At 34.4% G+C, this 26,919-nt stretch overlaps 1 protein-coding gene across 1 annotated transcript in view; it reads right to left on the reverse strand.

Annotated features, from left to right (window-relative positions):
* Nucleotides 1–5,486: 5,486 nt before the first annotated feature.
* The window catches only part of LOC128626900 (uncharacterized), a 45,412-nt gene continuing 23,979 nt past the window's right edge, over nt 5,487–26,919 (reverse strand). The window contains exons 2-8 of the mRNA XM_053662180.1: nt 13,756–13,875; nt 10,435–10,533; nt 9,392–9,511; nt 8,230–8,301; nt 7,936–8,087; nt 6,975–7,081; nt 5,487–5,813 (exon numbers count right to left, since the gene is read on the reverse strand). Coding sequence (XP_053518155.1) covers nt 7,004–7,081; nt 7,936–8,087; nt 8,230–8,301; nt 9,392–9,511; nt 10,435–10,533; nt 13,756–13,875 — 641 coding nt within the window. The 3' untranslated portion in view covers nt 5,487–5,813; nt 6,975–7,003. The remainder of the gene's footprint in view (nt 5,814–6,974; nt 7,082–7,935; nt 8,088–8,229; nt 8,302–9,391; nt 9,512–10,434; nt 10,534–13,755; nt 13,876–26,919) is intronic.

Raw genomic sequence — 26,919 nt, forward strand, 5'->3', positions numbered from 1 at the left:
CTATTTAAGACTCAAACATGCTGAGGGGCATGCTTCTCCAGAGAGGCGTGGCTGAATGTGTTAGAAGGAGAAGACTTTTCAGAAGTGCCTTTTTCTCATTTGCTTCTATTTCATTTGGGTATATTTTTGAAACCCTCTCTTTAAGTGTGATTGCTGTACAAAATGCACTTTGAGCATTGTGGCCTAGCTACCGTTATTTGCCGTTGATTCTATATATGTCAGTTGAAAAGCAGGAGTTTATAAAATAAAATGGTCTGAGCATTCTATTCTCATAAAGCAAACCAGGCTCTTTTTTCAGAATATATAATCAGCTGGATAGTTTACAGATATATCAATTTTACTATGCTTAAATCTTACCATTTTGTACTTTTATAAACCTTCTTTTCTACTGCGTTCCCTCTTGAGTGGAATTGTCAACCAATTGGTAGTCCATGCATATCATTGGACTGAATCCATGAATCTAAGTATCTGAATCAAGACAACAGTGTCTCGGTTTATTCTACTCCCTCTCACTCAGGAGTTGACTGGTTACTAAGTGTCCCTTTCTATGTAATATGCAGTGTCTTGGCACCCTAGGATATAACTTTTACTCCTCCAAAGTTAATTCATAATTGTGCCTCTATTCCTACCACATGACCAGCAACACTCTTTTTGATCATTGTAATGCATTCTTTACTATCAGCCTCAAACATCAATCCCAGGCTATTTATTGCTCATGTCACAGCAACTGAGGTGAGCTACGACACAAGTTTGATTAAATATTCTTCTGCCTAAAACACTTGACTAGGTTCACACCAAGTTAAGTACAAATCTTTTAACAGGGCTGAAATTATGAAGACATAATGGTTCTTTGAAAAAATTATTGTTATTCTATCACAGTTGTCCCAATTTCCCCCCTTTGCTCTCCTCCACCCAACCTACTCCCTGCTCCCACAGTCAATCTCCCCACAACAATGGGAAAGAAGATTTATAAATGTCCAGAATGGTAAGATTTGGGCATAGTAAAACTGATGCATCTATCCACATCCATGGGTTATTCATCCATGTTCTTAACTAGTCCCTTCCCCCTTTTTCCACCATAAATAGTTCTTCAATTCTTTTCAGTCTTCCCTTACATTGTATTTCAGGTGAAATAGATCCAATCTCTTCCTTATGTCATTTACATATGCACTTTTCTCTACAAAAAATTCCTTATCCATAAAACTGACTTTCTTTTGCCTCATTCCAGCTTAATCTTTCAGGTTCGAAGGTTTTTAAAAAATTATTGTGTCATAAATACTGTGCTGTGCCTTGAGTACCTTCCAGGACTACAGCACCAACTTCCACAGATTCTGGGAATGTTGATGTCTAACAGCTCTTAAATTGCAGCCCAGAGACATTTTTCCCCAGCGTAAGACATCTGCCTCACCCAAGGTCATTACCCTTGTTGTGTCCACCTGCAACCCATGCCTAGGTGATACTAGAGGTATAAAGACACAGCCCACACCCCAATGTGGAATTATTCTGAAGGACTTTGCTAATCCCAGAGATTCCTCTGATGTTGGTTGAGGCTCAGTAGTGAGTTCATCCTAGCTTATCTGTCTAATGGTGTCCTTCTCTCCCACAAAGTGTTGCTCTCAAGAGGACTTTTAATAAAAACAACCTCTGCCTCAAATAATATTTTCCTAGGAATCTGACTTGCCACATATTTAAAAAACTATTTGAGACTTCTGCTATAGATCAAGCTATATTTCTAGGCATAAAACCTGCTAGAATGCCTGTCCTAATTCTCTCTTTAGTCTGAGTTGTATCCCTTACCTGTGCTCCCAGAGAACATGCTTGTGACTATCACTGCAATTCTGAAAAACTGCAAAACCCTGAATAGTCTTGTAGATTCACCTCTATTTTATTGAATGAGGAATCCCTAAACATTTTATTTATTGTTCCCTTTTATTTCCTAAGGCATTCAGCATAATATTACCTGTCACTAAGTGACATTTTATACTGATGTTAATGCTGCTTTGGGTAGGTATATGAGAAGACACATATGATAGTGTGGTTCAGGGCATGGATGATGGTATTGAGATTTCTGAGTTCAAATTCTAGCACTGCTACTAACAAGTTCTATGATCTTGGAAAAGTAAATTTAACTGCTTCTCTCTTCTGCACAATAATGCAATATAGTTTACACAAGATTATCTTGAGAATTAAATTTATTAATACATGAAAATCACTTATAACCCCACTTGACACGATACATTTTAAATAAATATTCAATATTATTGTATTTATTTTTTCTTAAAATCTCTAAGCTTGCTCTGACTAGAGTAGCTCAGTGGGTTGGGCATTGTCCCACAAACTGAAAGGTCATGGATTCATTTCCTGGTCAAAGCACATGCCTGGGTTTTGGTCCAGGTCCCCAGTTAGGGACATGCAAAAGGCAACCAACTGATGTTTCTCTCCCTCTCTTTCTCTTTCCCTTCCCTTCTCTCTACAAATAAATAAAAACAATCTTTTAAAAAGTTATGGACTTCCTTTAGAAATATATTTCATTTTTGGCACCATGTGTTTGTATAGTAAAAAAAGAATATAATTTTAAAGGGATATTAATGCTAAAGTCCACAAGCATACAGACTTTCCCCTGAGAACGTCTCATCTTCCAATACAAATGGTTATGGCAGATGTGGGCATGTTTTGGGGGGCTAAGCTCTGTCTAACATGGTTTTATTTATTATCTCCTCAAGTGATTTTACTGAGAAGAATCTTTTATATAAATAGAAGCTATAAATTAGGAGGACTGAGAATAGTTATTGTCCATGTTTCCTATGAAATAAAGATATCTATCTCAAAAAAACCCACTAGAACTGACACTGAAAGAAAGAAGCAGAGATAAGCAATAGAGGATGCTGGTAGAGTTCAAATTCTTAGCTCCAGTTTTCCCTCTGGCTAAGCTGCATTATTATCTCTGTTATGGCTTGTGTATTCAAAGTGTCCTTTAATTTTATATAATAACCTATTATAGTTCCTAACTTTCTAATTATGTCCAAGCTAAATTGAATCCTGTTTATGTCACTTGTAATCAGTAAAATATACCTGACATATAGAATAGAAAATAAAGGAAGATAGTAAAGAAAGGAAGAAGTATAGATAATTGGAATGAAAAAATAAGAGAATAGGTAGGAATAAAAACCATAAAGAGGAAGGTAGATTAAAGTTGTAAGGAAGTTAGTGTGACATGTATAAACAGCACGTCTTCAATCACCAAGATTTCTACATTGTACCATCAGTGAACACTTATTCTGGTCTAGTCATTCTTCTACATGCTTCTAACATCTGATCCTAATTAATCTGCAGACAACTATAAGTTACAGCTATTATCACCCGATCTTATGAATTAGGAAACTGAGTCTCATAGATGTAGAGTAACTTGTAGAATACTAAATATATAGGAAGTGTAATAGAAGATATTTGAGCCAGGGCTTGTCTGTTATACTCCAAATGTCTTTCTGTTGAACCTTGGTCAATAAATGAAATATCATTCTAAATAAAATAAATGTTCCCTAATGAAACATTCAATCTAAAAAACATTAGGAAGTAATTACGGAAAATTTTATGAAGAACACAGGCTATAGAATGAGAATGCTAAGAAGAAAACCAAAAAAGATAAACTGTTGAAAGCAAAATAATATTGTCCAAAGATGGGGACAATAATGATGATGACAACAATGACAAAAATGAAGTAAGTAATCCAATAAAAAGCTGTTGACAGATTAAATAATATAAACATGAACATACATTGAATTCATGATTTAAACTTCCTGTCCAAAACAAAAGCAGATATGAGTGAATGAATGACACATAGATCATTATTGTCTTACACAAAAGCAGTCTTGAAGAAGAGGAAAGAGATACGACATGTAACTGTTCTAAGTAATATTGGAAAGTGAGAAAGTACATAACCAGCATAGATTCTTTGCTCAAGTACATTTAATTTGAAGAGAAAGTCATAAAAGAGGTGATTAGAAAAGGACATGAGTTTACTAGGATGGAGAAAGATGTCGGGTGTGTTTATGTCTTGAAGGTAAAGCATTTTAAATCGAAGTGGTTGCATGTACTCATATGTGAAGGGGGCCATTCATGTCATAAACACAAAACAAAGTGAAGGGGGAATGGATTAGAGTCCATTCAAAAGTAACCTCTGTCAGGAAATATATCTTTTCCACTAAGATGAAAAGCAAGGAATTAAAGATGTAAGTGAAACTGAGATATTTAAAATCTAGTAGAAAGACTTAAGCAAGCAACTTCAATAAGTTAAATCAGAAATATGTTTTATCTCAGGGCGCCTGTTAAGTTGTAAGAGGGGCAGGGCCTTAGGTATTCACCAGGGCAGGGCAGACAGCCCTCCCGTCTGCACTGCTCCACTACCTGTGGATGAGGGGCCAGAGGGGGAACAATGCGTCCCCACCCCCGCTCATCTCTAGCCCCACTTTCCAACAAACACACCAAGGCACATTATCGTTAAGTTACCCAAGATTAAAGATAAAGAGAGAATCTTAAAAGCAGCAAGAGGAAAGGAGAGAGTTACCTACAAAGGAGTGCCCATAAGGCTATCAACTGATTTCTCAAAAGAAAGCTTGCAGGCAAGAAGGGACTGGAAAGAAGTATTTGAAGTCATGAAAGGCAAAGACCTACATCCAAGATGACTCTTTCCAGCAAAGCTATCATTTAGAATAGAAGGACAAATAAAGTGCTTCCCAGGTAAGGTCAAGTTAAAGGAGTTCATCATCACCAAGCCATTATTATGTAACATGTTAAAGGGACTTATCTAAGAAAAAGAAGATCAAAAATATGAACAGTAAAATGGCAACAAACTCACAACTATCAACAAATGAACCTAAAAGAAAAGAAAAATAATGAAAACAAAAAAACTAAGCAAACAAGTAGAACAGGAACGGAATCAGAGAAACTGACATCACATGCAGGGTTTTCAGTGGGGAGGGGAAGGGAGGGATAAAGGGAGAGGTATAGGAAAGAAGAAACTAAATTTTCTTCTTTAGTAGGCATAAAATAGATGGGGAGAGGTCAAAAATTGTATAGAAAACAAAGGACTCAGAGAACTCATGTATAACCCATGGACAGGAGCTAAGGCAGAGGGAATGCTGGAGGGTTGAGGGGTGCAGAGCAGAGGGGAAATAAAGGGGGAAAATGGGAAAAGCTGTAATAGCATAATCAATAAAATATACTTAAAAAGAAATATGTTTTAATTAAATTTGTGTCTTTTTTGCTTTATGTACTATTAATATTTTTATGATTTCCATTTTTGTGAGTGAAATTATTAATTACTTATACTTTTCATTGCTTTTGTTATAACGGTTTGTTTCCACAAAGTCACAGTTCTAAATAAAAAACCAAAATTTGAAATATAAAAAGACCCCAAACTCATTCATGACAAATGGCTTGTTTATTAACTGTTCTACAATTTGTACAAAATCAAAAAGGCCCTGAAGTTTCTAAGTTTTCTGGGCTACCATGATATTTTTTGCTGTAATCATATACAGTGCCCTGCTATCATAAAATCATTTACCTCTTTCCGCCATGAAAAAAATAATTCTGAATAACATGAAATAACAACAGACTAAAGGCAGACAGATCTTGAATATGGAATATTGGGATCCAAGCCTCGGCTTTTCTTTTACACTCTTCTTCTGAGGTGTTAGAAGGCAGGCTTCTCACACATGCACAAAGAGGGTGTGGTGCAGTCATCAGTCCCAAAGGTGTGTGCCTTTACATACATGCATATGCCCTGGAAATCCAGACTTGGGTTTGGTAAACTCCTGAGAAATTTAGAGAATACAAGTCACTGGCCATACTCGCTGTATTCCAATTAAATACATTATTTCAAAATGCACCATGTGCAGTGCACTATACCAGGTGCTGTGGGGAGCTCACGGAAACAGAGGCACTCTTCCTCCCTCCACAGAACTCATAGATTTATAGAAGATATGAGATAGGCAGGCAGTAATAGATAGGCTTCACAAAATAGGGTAATCATTTATAAGTAGGAAAATATGAAAGAGGAAGGGAATGGGCTGGTTAGGAAATTATAGCAACAGCATGAAAGAACATATGTCCTGAGTTATAAAACTATGTCTAAGTACAGATTAGCATGATGGACACAAGTCAACCGTGCATGTGCAGCTGCAGTTGAAGATGGGATGTTTTGCTTGTCAATATACTGCCTTAAATATAAAAGTCAGACAAAATTACTTGTGAAATTTAAAAAATTACTATATGTTTGTGTGTGTATTTATAACATATGGGGTGGGCAAAAGCAGGTTTATAATTTTAAGTACATGAAACAGACATAATAAAGCAATTGTAATAACCTGATTTTTCCATGCAAACAACAGTAAAACTACTTTTGCTCACCCCTGTACATATATCATAAGAAAAACAGCTTCACTAAACATCAGAAGATAACCTAAGAGAATAAAATTAAAATGATCAGCTATCAAAATGACCAAAACTTTGAAATATTAAATATGAATATCGCAGAGTGATGATAAAGGGTGTTAATTTATAATGCATATTGTCATAGTTGTCTAATGCAATATTTCTGGGTAGCAGCTTAGTAATATATACCTGAAATCATAAAAAGGCCCAAGTCTTTTGCTGAGGAATGACAATTCTGTGCTTCTTCTGAATAAAATATTAAGATGTTCCAAAATTCATAACTAATGAGGTTCTTCCCTATATTACATTCACTATCCCAATAGTAATCAATCAGAGCACCCAATGTTAGAGGTATATTTACACAAATTATGAAACATATAAATGACTTTATAATTTTCTACAATTGCTGATGGTATACTATGAAATAATGCAAGCAAGAGACAAAAAGGTCTAAATCCTGTCCCTAGTCATCACCTGTATTTTGTTCAGTTCTTTAGGTGAAAGACTTGAATAGGGAATAAGTAATTGAATCACATACTTACGCGTCAATAGACGGGGAGGAGCCGTCCTCCTACTCCCACCTATTGCCTGTTTTATTGTAGGAGATGCCAAGCCAAGTCTGAGTCACTGAAGGTAACATGGTGATATTCTGCATGGAGCATAAATACACAAAGGTATCAACACAAAAAGTGCATTAGAGTTGAAAACAGAAAACTTGTGTCAAGTGAGAAAAAGATAATTATAAAAATAAAAATAATGCAGTGTATGTATGCCCACTGGTAAATGAAACATCAACAAATATTCCAGCACTGCAGTACCTGACCATTCTCGAACCAGGATTTAAATAAAAAAGAGAAATAAAATAACTAATAGAAAAGGTTTATAGTTAAAAGGACTCAAAAATGAATTTTTAACTCATGTTATCATTTATTCAACTAGGTACCTACTCTTTGATCTTGAGATATATCATTGAATAAAAATGAGAAATATCTCTGCTTCAGGGCAGGGGATGAGCTGGATAGAAAAAAAACAAACATATGAATGGTCTGGTATGTAAAAAGCTTACAAGTGCTATAAAAAAATACAGCAAGATAAGAAAAGCACAGAGAAGGGCGACTGTTTGGAGGATGGATGTAATATACAGGTTACAATCAAATGGCACTGTTGAGTTATTCCGGTCAACTAAGTGACTTAATACTTGAAGGAGGTGAATGTATTTATAAGTGAATAAATACTTGAAGGAGGTGAAGTTGCTGGCCATGGTTACAGTGAAAGAACAATGCAGGCAGAGGGAACACAAGAGCAAAGTTTCGTCAGGGAGACCGTGTGTGGTGTGATGAAAAAGAAAGGCATGCTGAAATGTAGCACACCAGGAAAGATCCATAAAAAATTAAACAAGAACCTGTCCTTTTCCCTGGTTTTAGATCTGCAACTGAGCCCTTCCTTTGACTGGTACCTGCTGTTTGGTCGTGTTCAGAAATGAAGAATGAAATACAATCTCACCATCGATCTGTTCTTTTCTGCTGTTAAAAATGTAGCATTCAAACAGGCACAAACATCGGCACACTTTGACCCAGGAACCATTTCTGTGCTTTGGTGGTAGTAGTAGTCTCCGTATTTCACGCAGTCATGCAGAGGAGGTCCATGCTGGTCTCCTAGGAAAGAGAACATTTGTGACTCAGCGGCTGCAGACCCTCACAAATAAGGCCTAACTGGTTCGTAGCTTTCCCTTTTTAAAAGAATGAGGCTGTTGATAAGAATTATCATGAACTCAGAATTATGTCAATTCCAAATTACCTTGCTTTGCATTTAGTTCTTTTAAAGCCTCAATGAGACGCTCATTCTGCCTTTGGAGCCGATCTAGGGTTTCTGTATGGAACAACAAGACTTAACGTTAGATGAGGACATACATTATATCAGATTTTTTTACTATTTCGAGTCATAATAATGATAATGATCAAGTGGCAAAAAATATGCAAATAATTTCAGTCCATTTCCCTTCCCTACTGAATTAGTTTTATCTCTGACTAAAATAATCAGTTGCTTAGAAACCAGCGTTTGAAAATAGACAACTTGGTGATTGTAAGCAACGGTACTGTACTATAAACATGAAATTGCTAAGAGCCTAGATCTTAATTGTTCTCAACACAAAGGAAATGATAATTATGTTATATAATAAAGGTGCTAGCTAGTATTTATATATTTATATTTATTTATATATTATATATATATGGCAATATATAAAAGTATCAAACCAACAGGTTGTGCCCTTCAAGTTTGCCCATCATATGTCAATCTCATCTTAGTTAAAACAAAAAGGAAACCAGTCTTTTAACATGACCAGTCAATAAAGAACTCTCAGATGGTTGACTTAATTGTTCAATATAGGTTTGATACATCACAAGAAAAAATAACATTTTAATGCAAGGTTTTGCAAAATATTTATTTATCATAAACATAGAGTACATTTATATTACTATTAATTAGCATAAAAGATGTTTTCTGATTACTCCAATATTTTAAATTTTTTCCTAAAAGGAGGCATTTGGAAAAAATGAACACACGATGAAAAGATGATCACTTTTCATATATTTAAGTTCTTCCATTTTCATGTCCTCTGAACATCCTACCCACACCTCAGCCCCCCAAGGGCAGGGCTCATATTATATTTAATTTTATTCTCCAGCCTAGTGGCGAACAACTAGTGTGCATGGAATAAGTGCAATAAATAAATGAGTTAATGTGCTAATTAATTAATATAAGAAGCTATTTTTGGTAAAAGTGAGGCTCAGTTTCAGAAGATGGAATGGAGACTTAAAGAGGCAAGAAGCCATTAAAACGACCATGCTGCTGTACCGGAGAGTTCCCTGTGTATAGTGTAACCAACCACCTTAGGGCTGCAACAAGAAAAAACAATCCAGCATTCTGTAAAGCAAGTTTGTTGTGGTTGCAGTATTACCTTTGATTTCATCGAGATTGTTTTGGACCTGAGGAAGTTTTTCTGCTTCGTTTTGGAAAGACTCGATCCATTGGTTGAGGTTCTTCATCTTGCTCTCTGATGCCTGAATACTTTCAAAGTCTAAGAATAAGAATTCCACATACGTATAAAGCACATGCTCAATTAGGAATCAGAAGTGTATTAGATTATGAAGTTAAGTTTTATAATTTTCTCTTTAAGAGTTCCCCCATAAATGTTTTCAAAAAGTATAAATAAATTTAGCTAAGTGTATTTGAATGTATTCACGATTATTTCTGAAGTTTAGTCTAAATCTAAAATATCTTAATTTCTTATGTTTGAATGTATCTCTCTCAATAGAAAAATAGTTCAAATCAATTAAAACAGAGAAAAACAACTACTACTCTGTCAAATATTTAGGCCTCACGACTGGTTGATTAAGTGCAGAATTTCACTTGCTAAACACAAGTATAGAATTTTGAGTTTCAAACTATGTTATCAAAGACAAATGACTCTTTTTAAATAACAGGTGGCAAATAATTTTAATAGAAAAATATGAAGGTAAAGGTGTTTAGGGCAGAGGAGAATAATGGGGGGATATTGGGACAACTGTAATTAAACATCAATAAAAATAAAATAAAATAAATAACTATTAAAAACACATTTCTAATGTAGGCTGCTGGTGACATGCACAATTTGAACAAATTGTCAAAGAATATTTCTATTCTCATAGTGAAGACAGTTGCAAATTCATTGAACTAAATTTCCTAGAAGTTATAATTTTCAATGTAATAATCACTATTAATATCTATGCAGTCTTGCAATAATATATCCTCTCTAGAAAAAAATGCACAGTTGAGAGCTTACAAGATTAAATGCATTCATATAGTAAACAGTAGTGATAATTTCATGTCATTTTTTCCCTATACTCTGTTCAGGATGGCAATGATACATTTACCGAAAACTAGTATATCTGAAAATGGTTTAAAGAAATATAATTTGACAAACAGGCTATTATTTCTTCTTCCCCTATTAATTGAACTTACACTGATAACCAAAGAATCCACACAACACCAAGAGCAGCAGGCTGAAGATTCCCAGGATCACAGAAATTACTCCATACAGAGTGAAGGGAATGGAAGAGGCTGGAAAACACAGAGATAGAGATAATGTCAGCTCCTTTTATTTGAACGATTAGTGTCATTATTTTTCACTTATTGTTTTTAAAATATCCTTATGTTCTGAAGGATAATGCCCAATGCATGAATTACTATGAACTATTAGGCTGAATAAGTTTTTTTAAAAAACTATTTAAGGGGATATACAGAAAAGAATTAAGATAGGGATCCTGTCTGCTGTCCTACAAGCCCTGTTTACATGATGACCTTGCCTGGTATCTGGAAACTTAGATTTCAGGAGTGTTCTCACCACCATTTGTGGGTGAGAGTGGCCTACTGTGGCTCAACTCTTTTCTGCAGACAATATAATTTGTGCTGAACACTTGCTTTTCTTCTGGAATTTGCCACTTTTGTTACATGACAACCAGAGGCTGTATGTGTGGTCAGCCCCCAGTCAAGAACCTGGATTCTCTACTGACTGTTCCTGGTGGGCAACATTTGATGTGTGATGTCAAAACTTGTCACTGGGGGGAATTCACGGGACCTGTGTAACTCTACTGGGAGAGGATCCTTGGCAGCTTGAGCCTGGTCTCCCTCACATTTTACATTCCTTTCCTTTTGGTGATTTGGCTTTTATACTTTCACTGTCCTTAATCTAAGCTGTAAATACAACTGTACACTAAGTTCTACATGTTCTTTTAGAGAGTCACCAAACCTGAGTGTGATCTTCAGGATTTCCAGCACAGATAGAAATTTTACATACAGAAATTATTAAATATCCTTAAACACCAAGTGTGAAACTTCAGATTATGTTATCCTCATTAATATGGTCAGATGGGAAATGCTTAATTCTTTTAAATCTGTTATTGTTAAGGGAGAATTCTTGTCCAGGCTGGTGTAGCTCAGTGGATTGAGCACCAGACTGTGAACCAAGGGTTGCCAGTTTGATTCCCAGTCACAGCACATGCCTGGGTTGCAGGCCAGTTCCCAGCAGGGGACACATGAAAAACAACTGTACATTGATATTTCTCTCCTTGTCTCCTTCCCTTCCCCTCTAAAGATAAATAAATATAATTCTTTTAAAAAGGCAACCACACATTGATGTTTCTCTTTCTTTCTCTTTTTCCCTCCCTTCTTCTCTCTAAAAATCAATACATAAAATCTTTTCTAAAAATAACTTTTAAAAAGATAATATTCTTCATTAGAAATTAATGACTAGGGCACAGAGTGGTAATGGGAAAGATACAATAAAAGAAGAATTTAAGAAAGTTGATGACTAGTAGTATATTCCCCTCATAAAGAATTACTGTAAATCTTTGGTAATGTTTTAACTGAATAATGTGGCTAGGCCTAACAACATTTATACTTTATTCAGTTTAATAAAAAGAATACATTATCCCCCACATTCTAGAATCTAAACTTTTATACATCATTGTTTATAGTCCCTTCTCTTGGTATGTTTGTTTCCCTCTGAAATAAATGTATAAGCACTAGTGTAAAAAAAAGTATTTCCTTATATTTTTGAAATGAAGTGAGACGCTCCCACCAAAGAGGATGATTATATCCATAATTAAAGTCTAAATCATCTGTTAACTTACTGAAAAACATAACAGCGATCACCAACCAAAGGCAATTTTGTCCCCCAGGAGACCCTGTAAATGTCTGAAGACTCCTCAGTGTCATAACTAATGGGCGTGTGCTGTTGACATCCAGTGGGTAGAAGCAATGGCGCTAAACATCCTACAATCACGGGGCAGTTCCCCACAACAAAGAACTAGCTAGCTCAATTGGGAGTGCTTGATTGAGAAACATTTCTCCCTAAATGATGTTAAGTTTAATTATGATCAAAAGGAAACACTCGTGTCGTAGGGTTCTACCTATTTTATGTCTTTTTACAATTTTGTTAAAATTTAAACATTTTTTATTGTTGTGCAATTACACTTGTCCCCATTTTCCCCCAAGACCCTCCCCCACCCCACTCACCGCCTCCTCCAACCCTTAATCCTACCCCCCCTTTGTCTTTGTCCATGGGTCCTTAAATATGCTTTTTGATGACACTTCCCCTTCTTTCCCCCATTATCCCTGTCCCCCCTCCCTTCTGGTTACTGTCATTTTGTTCTTTATTTCAATGTCTCTGGTTATATTTGCTTGCTTATTTGTTTTATTGATTATATTCCACTTACAGGTGAGATCACACAGTATGTGTCTTTCACTGCCCAGCTTATTTCACTTAGCATAATGCTCTCCAGTTCCCTTCTGACATGGCAATTCCACTGCTGGGATTATACCCTAAGAATCCTGTTGAAATTTAAACTTAAATCACATTTAAGTTTCTCAGTTTCATTTGAGGAAACAAGTTCAAATTTGGACAAATGGCTTCTTTTATCTTTAAATATGTTTATTAATACATAAAATTTTCAAACATCTCTGTGAGAAAATATGGTTTTCTTTTACTTCCATATATGTTTTGAAAATTTTTTAATCTTTGTATTTTCTCTAAATTTTAAAATACCCAAATAGTAACAAGTTAGAGAAAAGTAAAATCAAGGGAAGAGGTAACTGTGGTACACTTAAATAATGGAATTCTACGCAGCAGAAGGAAAGAAGGAACTCTTACCCTTTGCAACAGCATGGATGGAACTAGAGAGAATTATGCTGAGTGAAATAAGTCAGATGGTGAAAAACAAATACCATATGATCTCACCTACAAATGGAACTTAATCAACACAACAAACAAGTAAGCAAAATAGAAACAGAGACATTGAAAAAAAGAACAAACTGGTAGTGACCAGAGGGAATGGTGAAGGGGATTCATGGGGGAGGGTAGGGGAAGGGACAATCCAAGGAACATGTAAAAAGGACCCATGGGCATGAACAAAGGGGTGGGGATTGGTGGTGGGAGTGGGGACAAGGTAGGGATGGGGCAGGGAAGAGCAAGGGGGGAAAAGGTGAAACTACTGTAACTGAACAACAATACTAAAAAATGGGGAATGAGGTGGGGGATGCAGGAATGGTAACAAGGTAGCTCACAAATTGATAACTGTTAAAGCTGAGTAAGGGCTATATGTGGGTTCGTTATTCTATGCTTTCTAATCCCACATATGTTTGACATTTTCTCTGTAAGAAAATTTAATTACATACTCTTGAACAAATTTAATTCCCATATCCTAAAAATAAAGATGAATACCTTCAAAAAAGATAACATGGAAAGAACTTCAATTAATAAACTCTAATGTATATATACTTTACCATTCATGTTGGTGTACTCAGGAATTGGGCCCAATTCATCCTCTGGAGAAGGAGCGGGAGGAAAAGCAAGAGGAGATTCCGAGTCCACAATTGGGATTATCTCTGTCTGCTCTGTGAATTCTTTAACACAGAAAATATATAATCAATTTACAACTTTGTCAAGCAAAGTAGATTACAATTTAAATTAAGGGGCTACTACTATTTTGAAAGATCGATAGAAATACATAAATGGTAGTAGTAGAGTGCCAGACACTCAAATCACATTTCCACACAAAAGCCCATCCAGCTCTCCTAAAAATACTTAAATGAATTGATTACACTTTGGATCTAACCAAGAAATACATAATTATTCCTGTTAACTACATGTAAAAGTAATCTTTTAGGTATAGCTGGGAAATGCTAAAGAAAATACATGTCTTTTATGACCCTACTATAATCCTAACCAGTAGTAATGATAAAAAATAACTAAGATTTGATTTTAATTATTTAAATAAATATTTAGTTAATAAAATAGCATAGGATATTTGGATTAAAAAATACCTGGAGGATGATTAGAGTCTGAAGAATTTGACATTATGGAGCCTTTCGATGATGTCTCTCTCTGAATAGTGAAGCGGTATTGTGAGGTGAATGAAGATGTGTTTCTGCCACTGTCCCCCTAGAGCTGATGAGAAGTTCAAGCCTGACCTAAGGTGGGGTAGCTACATAGGACTGTATGATATTAACTTACATTGGTAAAAAACCACAGAGGTCATGTGGATCAATAACTGGATATATATTTCTAATAGGTTTGCAAAAATAAAAATTGTACACAAAAAGCCTTTTAAAAGTATCTAGTATCTACTAGATAATAGTAGCAATTATCTAGTAATAATCTAGTAATCATCTAGTAATACTTTACCACTCTGGAAACAAATCAGGAACAGCTGTTAAAAAATTGTAAGTAGTCTAGAGTGAAAATTCACATGAGAATTGACAACGTGGTGAAGAAAAACAGTAAGTATATAAAAACTAAGAGTCTAGATAGCCAGATATATAAGAAAAGAAATAATACTAGAAGAAACTGACACCTGTTAATCAAAGGTAGATGTAAAGAAATGGCATTTGAAGATTAAAAACCCATTATAAAATTAATATATCCAACTATTAAAAATTTGGCTTAAGTTTATTGGTAGACCACTACCCCTTGACTTTTTTACAAGTGAAAACCAGTTCTATTTACAGGAATAGGCATGGGTAGCCACCAACAGTCTACCACTTGCTCTTTAGTGGACTCACACGAAAAATGCTCAGTATTTGCAGTGGGTAAAAATAGATACTGTACATAAACAGAAATAGACATATGACTTTTGCACTGGGGTCATAACCACACAGAAACTAATGTATATTTGAGCCCATCTGGTTGAAACCACACAAGATACCACAAATATAGACAGCTGTCATAGATTTTCATCTGTTTATGTCCAATTCAGACCAAATGGTCTTACAACTAACCATAAAAATATATCATGTTTTATATTTTAACATATGAAATACAAAGTTGGTTGACTTGAAAGAATAATAGCATTACTGCTCATTCAAAGATCTCAGTAAAGTCAGGAATAAAGAGATTCAGGGTTTTTCTGCCTGTATTGTAAATAATTTTTATTTTGTTGAATTTCTGATATTTCTGATATTTTAACATCTGACTTCATTGAATTGGGTCAGGATTCAGACAAGGGGGGAAGTATTCATCATGAATGTTTGATCACTTATAATACGCACATATGGAGAATTATTTTATGGAAGTTACAGTCTCCCACTCATGGCCGCATCCTTTCTATAGAAGGAAAGAAACTTATTGTGCTGTGAAACTTTGCAACTTAAGCACCTCTTCACTTGGTTCATCACACACCTGTGCATTTCAAAAAGATAATCCTTTAAAAAAAGACCTAAAAGGAAAATTCTGGGTTTTTGTTCAGGGAAAAAACAAATTGCAAAGTAGTGGACACTTATAATAGCATGTCGAAAAGGAAGAGAGGAAGGAAAATGAGGAGGAACAAGAGCAAGAGAAAGGGTATGTGAAAAAGAACAAGAAAAAATAATATATACAAATGTGTTTATTTAATTCATATGAGCACAGAATTTTTTTTATGTTGGTAAGCATAGGCAAGTAGGACTGTATGGGAGAGGAAAAGGTTATTCATATTTGATTCATCACTAGGCTTATATTATATATAATATATATGTGAGATACATTTAGCAATTTTAAAGAAATTCTAATAGAGATAGAAAAGTAAAAGCAAAGAGAGTGATTCAACATAAAGAAAAATTCAAATTGTGGGAAAAGTTTATCATAGAGAATGCTCATGACAATATTATAACCAAGGACCAGATTACTAGAAATGAGGTGTGTCCATAAATGAGGGGTTGGTTAATTCACCATTAATACAATGATATAGTATACATCCAATATAAACAGTACTTTGAAATTTACATTGTGACATAGACCTAAGTTCATGTAGATGAATTAAATTCAATTAAAAGCCCAGACTCCACTAAAAAGCTGAACAAGGAAATCATCAACACATGAAAAACCAACCAATAAAGTAAGAACATATTTTAAAATTATATGTCTGATAAAGGTTTAATTTTCAAAATATATTTTAAAAACCTCATACAGCTCAATAGCAAAATCAAATCTGCATAACATGTTGGCAGAGAAACTGAATAGACATTTTGAGAGGAGATGCACAAATGTCAATGGTGCATGAAAAGGTGTTAGACAGCCTCAGAGCAGTTACCATCCAGGAAAGGCAAATCAAAACCACAGTGAGCTCTCACCTCACTCCCATTAGAATGATTATTAACAAGAAGAAAAGAGATAACCAATGTAGGTGAGAGTTTGGAGAAAAAGGAACTCTTTTACACTTTTTATGGGCAGGTGAATTAATGCAGCCACTCAGGAGAACAGTATGGATATTCCTAGAAATTTAAAAATAGTACTACCGTATGACCCAACAATTCCACTTTGGGGTATATATTCAAAGGAAATGTAAGAAAGATCTCTCACAGTTATCTGCACTCCCATGTTCACCGAAACATTATTCACACTAGCTAAGAAATGGAAATAACCTGAGTATCTGTGGAGAGATAAAGGAATAAAGAGCAATATTAGTCAGCCATTCAGAAGAAGGAAACCCTGACATTTGTGACAACATGGATAGATCATGAGGGCCTTAAGGCTAAGTGTAAAATAAGCCCGAGAGAGAAAGACAAATACTGCATTGTATTACTTAGGAAAAATCTTTTTTAAAAGAAGTCAAACTCATAGAAACAGAGAGTAGAAAAGTGGTTGCCATGAGTCAGGAGTGTGGAAAACATAGAGAGAGATTGGTAAAAAGATACAAACTTTCAAGTACAAGATAGCTGAATAAAGTCTGAGGGTCTATTATGTACTTAACACCCTAAATGTGGTTGATGACATTGAATGTATAGTTGAAATTTGCTGAGAGTAGTACTTAAATGCTCTCATCCCCCTGTGTTTGTGTGTATCTACACATACACACACATACATGTATAGTGATGGAAGTAGTAACAGTAGATGGGGAGTATCCTTTCACAACAACAAATCATCACAATGTATACTCTAAATATCCTGCAATTTTATTTGTCAATCATACTTCAATAAAAACCTGAAACATGTGACTTAAAATCATGAGAGAAAGGAAAAGGCCGTGTATATTTGAAATGCCAGTAGATGCCACTGTGAAGTCCATCATGGACACTGATGATTCTTCTTCTTTGTATTCAAGTGTATTTTTAAAAACTGTTCTATAGGGAGTACACTTTATATTTATAGGAATATAAAAACTGATAATGCTTAAAATTATTAAATAAAATAGAAAATCAGCATATCTTCTACATAACCTTTCATTTTCATAGCCATACAGACATTATTTTGCAGTTTTTCTTCTGTTAATATATTTTCCCTTTCCATTTAGAAATCATAGCAATATAACAAATGTGTTCTTGTTCCCTATGTACCTTTTTAAATTTAAAATTGCTAAAGAATGTCACTTAATGTCATCTCTATGAATTCATTTGTTGAAATTGTATAGAGTCCTAAATCTTACAGTAGAATTCCTTCACTTCTGATTGAAAAATCTAAGGCTTTCTTGAGTGAACTGAATTGAAGAATGAATAATTTTTTAAAAACACTGTATAGTTTCATAAAACCTGTGTTGGAGTCAATATACCAGTAGTCAGCAAAGTTGGATTATCATTCAAGATCTATAGTATTGAGATCTGTTTCTGTAAGTCAATTGGCACTTGTAAATACTAAATAGGTGTGTCTATCTTTTTAAATGCAATAATTCTGATTTTGCTCTCTACTAGGAACAGTTTTTATATTAGATTAATATAATACAAATGAAACTGTCTCTGAGGACACTTCTCACATATTATTTTTACACTTTAATACTAACTTCATTATCACAATTGTATACATGTGTATATATTTCTTTTTTGTTGGTTTCACTTGATCTTAAAAATTATGGTGTATTAAACAAACTCTGCAAACAAGCATTTTATTATAATTATATGTAACATGCTGAAGCTGCATTTAACATGAATTCCTGCCTCCAATTTAAACTCACATACATATACATTAAAACAACCCTAACTGTATTTTTGAGATTACTATAGTCAAGGACCATTGCTTAGAAATGTTGTCTCAAACAAATAATAGACTAGACTGACCCATTATTGTTATCTTATATTCTTAGGAGATCTATATATAGTATATTGCAAAATTATATCATTTTTATTAGGGGCCAGGTCTTGCAAAATTCAGACTTGAAAACCAATACCATAAATATGGATGATACCATTTTTAAAATATTTTTTCTTTCAGTGTCTACCACCCTAAGCAGTAACGTGATACTGGCTAGACCTATAACTAACATGCAATGCTAAATCTGCATATATCACTTAGTTTCAACTAAACTTAATATTTGAGATTCTAGAATGGGCCACTGAGTGGATTTCCTTCACATGTGGGCATGAAAATATGAAATGGATCTGGAGAGAAAGAGGAGAGGAAGAGAACCAGGAAACATAGAGGAAACTTTGACTTCTGAATTCTTCTAACAAACATGGAACTTGCTATAAATAGGCCAACATGGTTTCTACTATGTATGTTAAGAACTGAATAAGAGACAGGAGAGATATACATTGCCCAAATTCAATTTTAAGTCAGTGACTATGATTAGACAAAATCTACCCAATGGAATACAATTTGGCATCAAGAGGTGATGAGCTAAAGTAAATGAGGAACTCCAAGCTCTCATTCTGCAACAGAAGCACTGAAAAACAGGCAGATTTTAGCAGACCCGGTTTGGTTGGAGCTCTGGAAGAGTCAGCATTTTAGAGCAACCAAGCCAATGACCAATCATGAAAAAGCCACTTTCAAAGTCAAAGGAAAGGTTGTACATTTTTACTTGCCTGGATTCTACCCTCTCCCTGGTACACCCATTGCCTTGATCTTGAAGTGGTGGCAGCCTAGTTACTAGCTGCTTCCCTCACACCAGAACGAACACAGACTTTACTCATAAATTATTATACACAACTGCCCCAACCTATCTGGGGAATACTTGACAGAGTGATTGATTCAAGGCACTCATCTCTGTTTTATCTTACTTAGAACTAGGCAAGATAAGCATTAGTCACTATTCATAAAATCTATACGGTGGACTAAAACCACTGACCTCTGGGGCAAGATACCACAATCAAGACACACAATAGAATGCTTAAGATTTATTAGAAAAGCTAGGGTAAGAGTCTTTGGAAACTGTCTTATTGAAAACTAATCATTTATGTAGAGAAATTTAGAAAAGCATGTGAATGCTCAGGACAAGACTTGTACTTAGAAGAAAACCAAGAAGACCTTAAACATTTAATTTAGACTAATCCCCAGCTAAGAGCCACCATTGCCAAGCATTTGGGGAGTGTCCCAGCGCAAAACTAATCTGCAAAGACTAAGAGATGTTTTGTTAATTTTGTTCATTTGTCTTCTGTCTTTCTTGAGTGTGTTTGTGGGTTGTCTTGCTTGTTTCTTTAGTTTGTGGCATTGAAGAAAATCCTTTCAGAACATTAACTGACACAGACTTAGTGGACAGAGAATTCAGTAACCAACTATAACAAAGAATTTTTTTTGCAAAAATAGTTTGGAAAAGTCACTAAAAAATGGACTGCTTTACCTTCAATAATCATTTTTTAAAAACAGGAAACCCTGAGGAAGGGGAAAATGTGATTTTTCAAGGTGCCATATTGTGATAAGCCAATGCTCTCTTTTCAACAACAACAAAAAAATCACAAGGCAAACAATGAGACAGGGAAATATAGTCATGAATAGGAACTATGTTGACAGAAACAGTCCCGGAGGAGGCTGATAAATTAAATTTAATAGAAAAAGATTTTAATAGAACTGCCTTAAATATGCTCCAGAGACAGAAAAAAAAAGGGTAACAAAAAAACTAAAATAAATTAAGAAAAGCATAAATGAAACATGACAACATTAATAAAAACACAAAATTCTGATATGAAACCAAACTATGATTCTGAAACTGGAATTCAAATAGCTAAAAAGGGAAATAACCTAAAAATACTCAACAACACAGATGAACAGGCAGAAGAAAGAACTGGTGAACTTGAAAACAATTATTAAAATGTAAAATCTGAGAAATATTAGTTTTTTCAAAATAAAATAATACATCATTTTATTAATAATAATAAATTATATTTTATTGAGAAATAAGATAATATTTAGAAAAGGTGCAGGGATGAAGAAGTATAAGTTGGTAGTTACAAAATATACAGGGTAGTCACAAAAATATACAGGGCAATGTTAAGAACAGTAGAGGAAATGCAGTAGTCAAAGAATTTATATTCATGACCAATGGACATGAACTCAGAAAGGGGATTACTGGAGGAAATAGGGCTACTGGGCAGAGGGGGGCAAAGGAAAAAAGTGGGACAACTGCAATAGCAAAATCAATAAAATACATTTTTAAAATAGTTAAATGACCTGATAGACACTTTTCAAAAGAAAACATACAGATGGACCAATAGGCATGTGAAAAGATGTTGAACATCACTAATCATCAGAGAAATGCAAATTAAAACCACAATGAAATATCACCTCACACCTGCCAGAATGACCATCATCAATAAAATATTAGCCCTGGCTTGTGTGGCTCAGTGGATAGACTGCTGGCCTGAGAAACAAAGGGTCATGGGATCGATTCCCAGTCAGGGCACCTGCCTAGGTTTCAGGTCAGGTCAGCAGTAGAGGGTATGCGAGAACAACCACACATTGATGTTCTCTCCCTCTCTTTCTCCTTTTCTTCCCCTCCTCTCTGAAAATAAATAAGTAAAATCCTTTAAATTTTTTTTAAAAATATTAAGTGGGACCACAAGTAAAATAAACTTGTATTTTTTAGTATTTAGTGTATAAGGAAAGTTGGAAAATACAAATTGATTCTTAATTTTTGCAGTCACTGGAATAGAACAAAAGGATTTTGAAAAATATAACACCACCAAGATTTTGTTTCTTTTTCCTCCTTTCCTTTTTTATCATTGAACTGTCACAGATATCTTCAATCTTTGATAGATGATAAATATTTTTCCAATGCTAAAATAGTCTTAACATTGACCTCTTTTCCATACTTTGAATTCTGAAACTTTAAGTTTGTTTTTTGCTCTTGATTTTAATTAAAGGTTAACTGAAGTTTGAGTGAAATAACAGGCTCTTCCATGTACTGTAAATTTTGATATTTTGTGTTTATCCACTGTGTGAATTCCTGAAATAGGGAGAGACAAAAAGTCAATTGAGTTGCATTATCACCTAGTAATCAAAGATGTGATATTAATTTTTTTATTTCAAATTATTTTAGGATTAAATAATATCTACAAATGCTTAGCACAATGCTGACATCTTGCAAAGTGTTCAGTAATATGGTAAATAAATATCTAAAAACTAGAGAAGGTAATTTGCACAGTGACACATAATTATAGTGAACTCTCTTCAAGTGAAAATGTATAAATTATGAAATATTTAGAATAATGGGTCACATGTGTTTTAAGATGAAAATAATCCTTATTCTGTATCATTGGCAAAAAGGTAAATTTCTGTGAAAAGATATAATAATGAAAATTGATTCAGAGATGACTTTTGACTAAGTGGAGAAAGTAGTACTAGGAAAAAAATTATTAGATGGGCTTGCAAAGGTGAGAAGTGAAATTTTAAGCAAATAATTTCAAGGTCTAATAATCCAATCATAATGGTTTTGAGTGTTGAGCTTGCCAGCAAGCTGTTTGGATGAAGTCTACAACAGTTGGAGAAAACAGAACAAAAATGAGAAATGACTATTATAAAACCAAAGAGAACACACAGCCAGAATATAAAAACATTACATCTATCACAGACTATCTATAGTTATTCTTTGATTATATGCATTGTTTGATTATTTCTGTAAAGACTTGTTTTTAAATCAGAGTTGATTTTCCATTAGTCATTTCTCCATTAATGGAACAAATTTTGCAAATGTGTCACATTTTTTGAATAAATGTATTTCAAATGTTTTTGAATAAGTTAAATCTAAAATTGAAAGGTATTCTTTACTGTGCTTTTCATATTAAATGGTGAAAACAGGTAAAGCTATTTCCATCTTCTTCACTGAGTTAGGATCCGTATATTTCAACTGCGTCGCCATTGTTTACCCAGTACACCGTGGGCTGTGCTACATCAGGCTACTAAGGAGGGAGCTAACACATTTCTGTTTTTGTTTTTGTTTTTGTATAATTACCATATAGACTACAAGGGAAGGGAACCAAAAATCATCAAAGCCTGAAGTTTTGGACAAATCTACTCTATTTATGTTGGAATAAACTGAAAAACACACTGTATAAGGACTATGTTATGGAAAAAATTTCAAGGAATAAAGCCATTGAATTTAGATGTATTTTAAAAGAACCAGGGAATGAGTGGCTCTCACTCCAATACAATTTAAGACCTTAACACTTTATTACTTAAACACTCCTTCAGATAAACGTGTGTAGAATATTAGTGTTCGTGTATTTTCACTGAACTAATATAGTGGTTTACACAATTAATGTAAATTTTTCATTAAGTACATTTCCAAATGGAACCCAAAACATTAGTGTCAGTTATAGAGAATATATTTAGAATGTAACTTTTTGGTGGTGGTCATCACAGTGGTAATAGTGGTCTCTTTTTTCTAATGTGCATTTTGTATTCTGTGCAAAATAGGCGTGACTATTTAAATTATTTTTCCCACTCATCTCCTCCGTTAAAAAGAAAAATACCACTCTGTGATAAAGGATGCAGATAGTGAAACCTGAAGCCTAAATATCAACTATTTTTCTCCCATCTTCATGTGTAGGTGAGCAGTACCGAAGGCTCTTGTGAAACAAGGGCAGAAAACACAAGGAGCCCAGAAGAATCACCTTCTTCTCCAGAACACCAACATCCAGTCCATCCACCTACAGGGGCTCACCTCTTCTATTTGGACCAGACTCCACTGGAGCGAAAACTCTACTGCACTGACACAGGTATCGCCAACTAGATTTATAGCTATGGTTCTCAGCACATATCACTGTTATTCCTGCCACTTGATTCATATACAGAGCAAAAAGAATACATTATTTTTTAATCCAATACATTCAGTCTTGCAGATAAATGAGCTGTACACTTCAGTTTTTAAAATTATTTTGCAAGTGAATTACTTCCTCTGAAGTTTTCTTGATTTAATATTGAATATAACTGATAGTTTTGTTAGCAATTTCAATATATCTGTTGAATTAACCAAATGTATTAATACAGCAAATGGTCATATCAATGAAGACAGACTATGAGTATATAAGTGATTATTTCATTAATTATTCATTTTTTGTCTATCTAGTAATAAGTATCTCTATTTCACATCTACCTCCAGACTTGGTTAACTTATGTAATACAGGTCTCCTTTCCTGATGTATTCCGGACTTGGTAAAGGAATTTTAAAGGCATTATAAATGTATTTCCATAACTCAGTTTTCTTATGAGAATTACCATGTGGGAAATAACTAAATGTCTTAAGTGAAAATTATGAGCACACAGCGGCTTGTATTTTTAATCATATTGTAAAAGATCATTGGAGCATAACACTGAGAAAGTAAAAATATCCAAAAGTGCTTACCTTGATAATACACTGGGAGACTGGTGAGCAGAAGAATTAAAATTTTTTCTATAATGAGAATTTTATTCCTCATAAATTGCTTTGTTTGATTATTTAAATAATATTTTAAATACTTAAAACAAATTAAATGTTTAGCATTTGCAAGCAAAATTATTATTTCAAGCAGCATTACTTGCTTTTAACTGATATCTTCAAATATTATGAATGTAAAATGACCCATCACATGGGAGTACAGCTTAATTAACTTGTGTCCTAATTATAGGACATTCATTCTTAATGACTATAAGACCATGTTGAAGGAGATGGCAACAGTCTCTTAGGAGTTATGGGAAGCAAGTTGCCTTTGAGTCATTAATAAAGAGTAAAAATAAATAGAAAAAATATTAGGATACATCATGAAGGAGATATTTTCTAATAATCCATTATTTAACAAGATATATCTTTAACGTGCAAATCATTCATAAATTTTTTTGAAAAATTTTTGGATAGGGATTATGTTTAAGTGTAGTATAAATATTAATAAATCATAACATCGTTAACTCTTAAAAATTAAATTAAATACCACATTTGGAGAAGTCCAGGCAAAGTAGGTAAAATGACAATACCCATAAATCTAAAAAAAATGGTAACATAATTTTAAGAAGGAGGAAGAAAATAATCTAAGGCAAATTCTTTCTGAAACAAAATTTAAAAGTAAAATTATTCATCATTAGTAAACAGAATGAGATACAGATTTTAATTTTATACAGACAACCTAGATATAATAGAAACTGAAAACTTTGGAGGTTTTTATGTTTTTCTGGAATTATTTATTTATTCTCTAATGTCTTTTTAAAAATTATTTTATTGTTGTTCAAGTACAATTGTATGTAGTTACCCCAGACCACTCTCCACTACCCCATCCATCTCCACCTCCCTCCCCTGGATTCACTCACCCATGGTTTTGTCTATGTGTTCTTTATAGTTGTTCCTGAAAACCCTTTCCCCCTTTGCCCCATTATTGCTTCCCATCTTTCCTCTGGTTATTGTCAGATTGCTCTTAATTTCAATGTCTCTGGTTATATTTTGCTTGCTTGTTTCTTTTGTAGATTAGGTTCCACTTAAAAATGAGATCATATGGTATTTGTCCCTCACCACCTGGCTTTTTTCACTTAGCAAAATGCTCTCCGGTTCCATTCATGCTGTCAAAAAAGGTAGGAGCTCCTTCTTTCTTTCTGCAGCACAGTATTCCATTGTGTAAATATACCATAGCTTTTTGATCTGTTCATTTACTAATGGGCACTTAGGTTGCTTCCAGCACTTGGCTATTGTAAATTGTGCTGCTATGGTCATTGGGGTGCATAGATTTTTTTTTGGATTGGTGTTTCAGGGTTCCAAGGTTATAATCCCAGCAGTAGAATTGCTATGTCAAAAGGCAATTTCATTTTTAGTTTTCTGAGGAAATTCCATGCTGTTTTTCACAGTGACTGCACCAGTGTGCATTCCCACAAACAGGGCATTAGGGTTCCATTTTTTCCACAACCTCTTCAACACTTATTGTTGGTTGATTTGTTTATGATGGCCATTCTGACTCATGTGAAGTAGTATCTCATTGTGGTTTTCTCTGATGGCTAGTGATGCTGAACATCTTTTCATACATCTCCGGGTCCTCTGTATGTCCTCCTTAAAAAAGCGTCTTTTCAAGTCTTTTGCCCATTTTTTTAAATTGGGTTGTTTGGCTTCCTGGAGTGAAGTCATGTGATTTCTTTATATATTTTGAAGATCAAACCCTTTTCAGAGATATTACTGGCAAATGTGTTTTCCCATATAGTTGCTACTCTTTTATTTTAATTCTGGGTTTTTTGCTACAAAAATTTTTATTTTATTTTTTATAATATATTTTATTGATTAGCCATTATAGTTGTCCCATTTCTCCCCTTCATTTCCCTCCATCCTGCACACCCCGCTCACCCACATTACCCCCTTTAGTTCACATCCATGTGTCATAAGTTCTTTAGCTTCTACATTTCTCACACTACTCTTGCCCTCCCCCTATTTTCTTCTCATCATCCCTGCTACTTATTTTCTGTACCTTCCCCCTTCCACTCCCCTGTTGCTTCATGTGATCTCCATTTCTGTGGCTCCACTCAAGTTCTAGCTGTCCACTTAGCTTGCTTTTGTTTTAGGTGTGGTTATTAATAACTGTGAGTTTGCTATCCTTTCACTGTTCATATTTTTATCTTCTTTTTCTTAGATAAGTCCCTTTAACATTTCATATTATAAGGGCTGGGTGATGATGAACTCCTTGAACTTGACTTTATCTGAGAAGTGCTTTATCTGTCCTTCCATTCTAAGTGAAAGCTTTGCTGGATAGGGCAATCTTGATGTAGGTCCTTGCATTTCATGACTTGGAATAATTCTTTCCAGCCCCTTCTTGCCTGTAAAGTCTCTTTTGAGAAATCAGTTGACAGTCTGATGGGAACTCCTTGATAGGTGACTGTCCTTTTATCTCTTGCTGCTTCTAGGATTCTCTCCTTCATTTCAATCTTGGCTAATATAATTGTGATGTACCTTATTGTGTTCCTCCTTGGGTCACCTTCTTTGGGACTCTGAGCCTTCTGGACTTCCTGGAAGTCTATTCCCTTTACCAGATTGAGGAAATTCTCTTTTATTATTTGTTCAAATAAAATTTTCATGTGTTGCTCTTCCTCTTCTCCTTCTGGTACCCCTATAATTCAGATGTTGGAACATTTAAAGATGTTCTGGAGGTTCCTAAGCCTCTCCTCATTTTTTTTGAATTCTTGTTTCTGAATTCTTTTCTGTTTGGTTATTTCTTTCTTCCTTCTGGTCCACTCCATTGATTTTAGCCCCAGTTTCCTTTCCATCACTATTGGTTCCCTGTGCATTTTTCTTGTGGGAAATGGGCTTGTGTCTGTTCTAACAAAGT

This window comes from Artibeus jamaicensis, unplaced genomic scaffold, assembly GCF_021234435.1.
Source record: "Artibeus jamaicensis isolate MK-2021 breed Jamaican fruit bat unplaced genomic scaffold, CSHL_Jam_final contig_233, whole genome shotgun sequence".
Taxonomy (NCBI): Eukaryota; Metazoa; Chordata; class Mammalia; order Chiroptera; family Phyllostomidae; genus Artibeus; species Artibeus jamaicensis.